Source organism: Pinus tabuliformis, chromosome 3_2 (genome assembly GCF_031772625.1).
Source record: "Pinus tabuliformis cultivar Carrire ecotype Pingquan chromosome 3_2, CPIR1, whole genome shotgun sequence".
Classification (NCBI taxonomy): domain Eukaryota; kingdom Viridiplantae; phylum Streptophyta; class Pinopsida; order Pinales; family Pinaceae; genus Pinus; species Pinus tabuliformis.
Genome location: NC_142302.1, coordinates 37,693,494 through 37,695,986, shown reverse-complemented (window position 1 = coordinate 37,695,986; position 2,493 = coordinate 37,693,494). Strand labels below are relative to the sequence as shown.

The window sequence follows — 2,493 nt, the reverse complement described above, 5'->3', positions numbered from 1 at the left end:
GCCTAAATCGACATCATTAACCATGAACCCAAGTCAAAGTCATCTAAAATTTGGAGCATTAAGAATCCATAATGTCTACACCACATCAATGCAATGATCAAGATAACAAATAGGAAGGTACCTGATGGTTCATGGAAACATGGGAGGATTAACAAGGACAAAATTGAATTGGAGATTGATGCTTAGAGGGAAGTGGGTGAAGTTATGTCATAGCGGGATCTTATAAAGCCTAGCAACACCAATTAAAACAATTGGAAAAAGGGATGACGCTCCGATCTGAATCACCGAAGGATCTCAACTAGGGTTTCATAACTTCTGCCCTACACTACAAACTTTGCAGATGCTCACCTCCATCTCCCCTATTGTGTTGGAATATTCACCGTCACAGTTTGCAGGGCATCCACTATGATATCATTGTCAACATTGTTCCATAGTTCGTTCCTGTTTTCCCCGGGATTGACTGCAAAATGTTGGCAATGGATGAGGAAATTGTTGATTATTCGGTGGATTTGAATCCCTATGAATCCTTCTTGTATAACCCTAGCACTATGCCAAAGGTGTCGGTTACTAGGTCCTTGGGACCGCCTTTTCCACTGAGGTTGAGATTGCTACATGTCCGTTCTGATCCCGGTCCATCTGTGCCCTGTTTACCATTCTCTGCTCTCTCCATCGCATCTCTGGGACTTAATTTCCCTCCCCTTTCACCGACCACATTACACCTACTTTCATCCTGCATACCACCCTCCCCATATTTCGATTTACCGCCTATGGATCCATCACATCTGCCATCCTCCTCTGCCCTCCCCTTGATGATGGGGTTTGCATCTGCAACAGATTTCCTACCATACTCACCGGATTCACCCCCATTTCTGCATACCTTTGCTGAGCCTGGACTATTAACTTCTTCATCCCACTATTTTGACATTCCGGCTATGAACCCTCAGACTTGTAACCCCCATCCTTAGAAGGGTAACCTGGGTTCACAGGATCCCCTTCAGGACCACCCGAAGGCACGTTGCTCTGACAAAGACAAGAAGTTGAAGTGTGTCAAAGCTTCCCGTAAGGATTTGTCCCTCTGCTTCGGTGAAGGTGTACAAATGGGGGATGTTGTGGATACTGCAAATAAGGTTTTGGTGGGTAGAGTTAGAGGAAGAGCGTACATAGCTGCCCGTCTGTGCCTCTGGGTCATGGAAATTTGGGGGAATATTCTCAAGGAGCTCCCGTCTATTACCACCCTGGCTCGGGGATGGTTCACACTTAGCTTTCAAAGGGAGGACTACACCTCATGGGTTCTCTCTCGGTACTGACACATCGAAATGGCTCCTATGTTGCTCAAGAGATGGAGCCCGCTATTCGACCCCGAGCGGGAACAATTGGGTGCAGGACTGCTTTGGGTCAGGCTACCTGGCCTCCCCCTTCACTTCTGGTCTGAGGATATTTTCACCCGCATTGGGAATGCATTGGGTACTTTCTTGGATTATGACAAGTCATATGTTACATCTGGCAACAAATCGATGGCTCGCATATTGGTGTACCTGGACACCAGAGAGGGTTTGGAGGAGCAAATTACGCTACATTGGAGAAGATTCACTCGCATCCAAATCCTGGATTATGAGGGGGTGCCATTCAGATGCAGAAGGTGTCACAAGGTTGGTCATCTCTATAAAGAGTGCCCTCTAGTTATCTCTGTCTCCTCCCCCTCCAAAGCCACGGTTGATGTCGATCCTACAGCACCTTCATCTGCTGAAGGCAAGACTCCTCAGTCACAAGGTCCGAAGACATCGGCTTGTAGATCTACTTAGATGTCATCATCGATCTCTCCCCGTCCTCCCTCCTCGCCTATGACGAGATCTCGCTTTGTATCTTCTATTTCTTTATCTAGTTCTACACATCATTTGCATGTAGCATTTTCATCCATTCCATGCATTTCATCTTCCCCTATTACTTTCCCTCTGGACCTACACTCTCCATCCTACTCGACCACCTCGCCCTCTATTCCTGGTTTGATTATCTCATCTCCTTCTCTGGAGCTTTCGACCTCCTCAAGACATTCACACTCCTACAATCTTCGCTCTCAGGTGTCACACCCTTTTGAGCATGTAGGGATTGGTTTGATCTTCCCTCCTAAAAACACCAAGCTCCCCAGGGGTCTACACTCCTATATATCTAAAGCTATTATCCAGGTTGGGGTGGATGTGGCTCACGATAGACAATATACACTTGAAAGGGTTCCTAGAGCATCAAATACCCTTCTCGGGTCTTACCCATGAAGTGGCTCTCTTATAATTGCAAAGGGTTGGATAGCCTTGCTAAAAAACTAGCCCTCAGAAGACTACTAGATTCTGAGCTTATTGACATTATATTCTTACAAGAAACCCTAGGCATGGCTGATCAGGTCATCTCTGTCATGCAATCTCTGAAGCCAGGTTGGACTTTTCATGCACTTGATGTCATTGGAAGATCTGGTGGCATTGCCTTGGGCATCAACCCTCG

General features: G+C 46.5%; 1 protein-coding gene across 1 annotated transcript; it reads left to right on the top strand.

Moving 5' to 3' along the window:
* Positions 1 to 1,316: 1,316 nt before the first annotated feature.
* Positions 1,317 to 1,802, top strand: LOC149179701 (uncharacterized). The gene has a single exon (XM_089413626.1). The coding sequence runs from the start codon at positions 1,317 to 1,319 to the stop codon at positions 1,800 to 1,802; it is 486 nt and encodes a 161-aa protein (XP_089269752.1).
* The last annotated feature ends 691 nt before the right edge of the window (positions 1,803 to 2,493 follow it).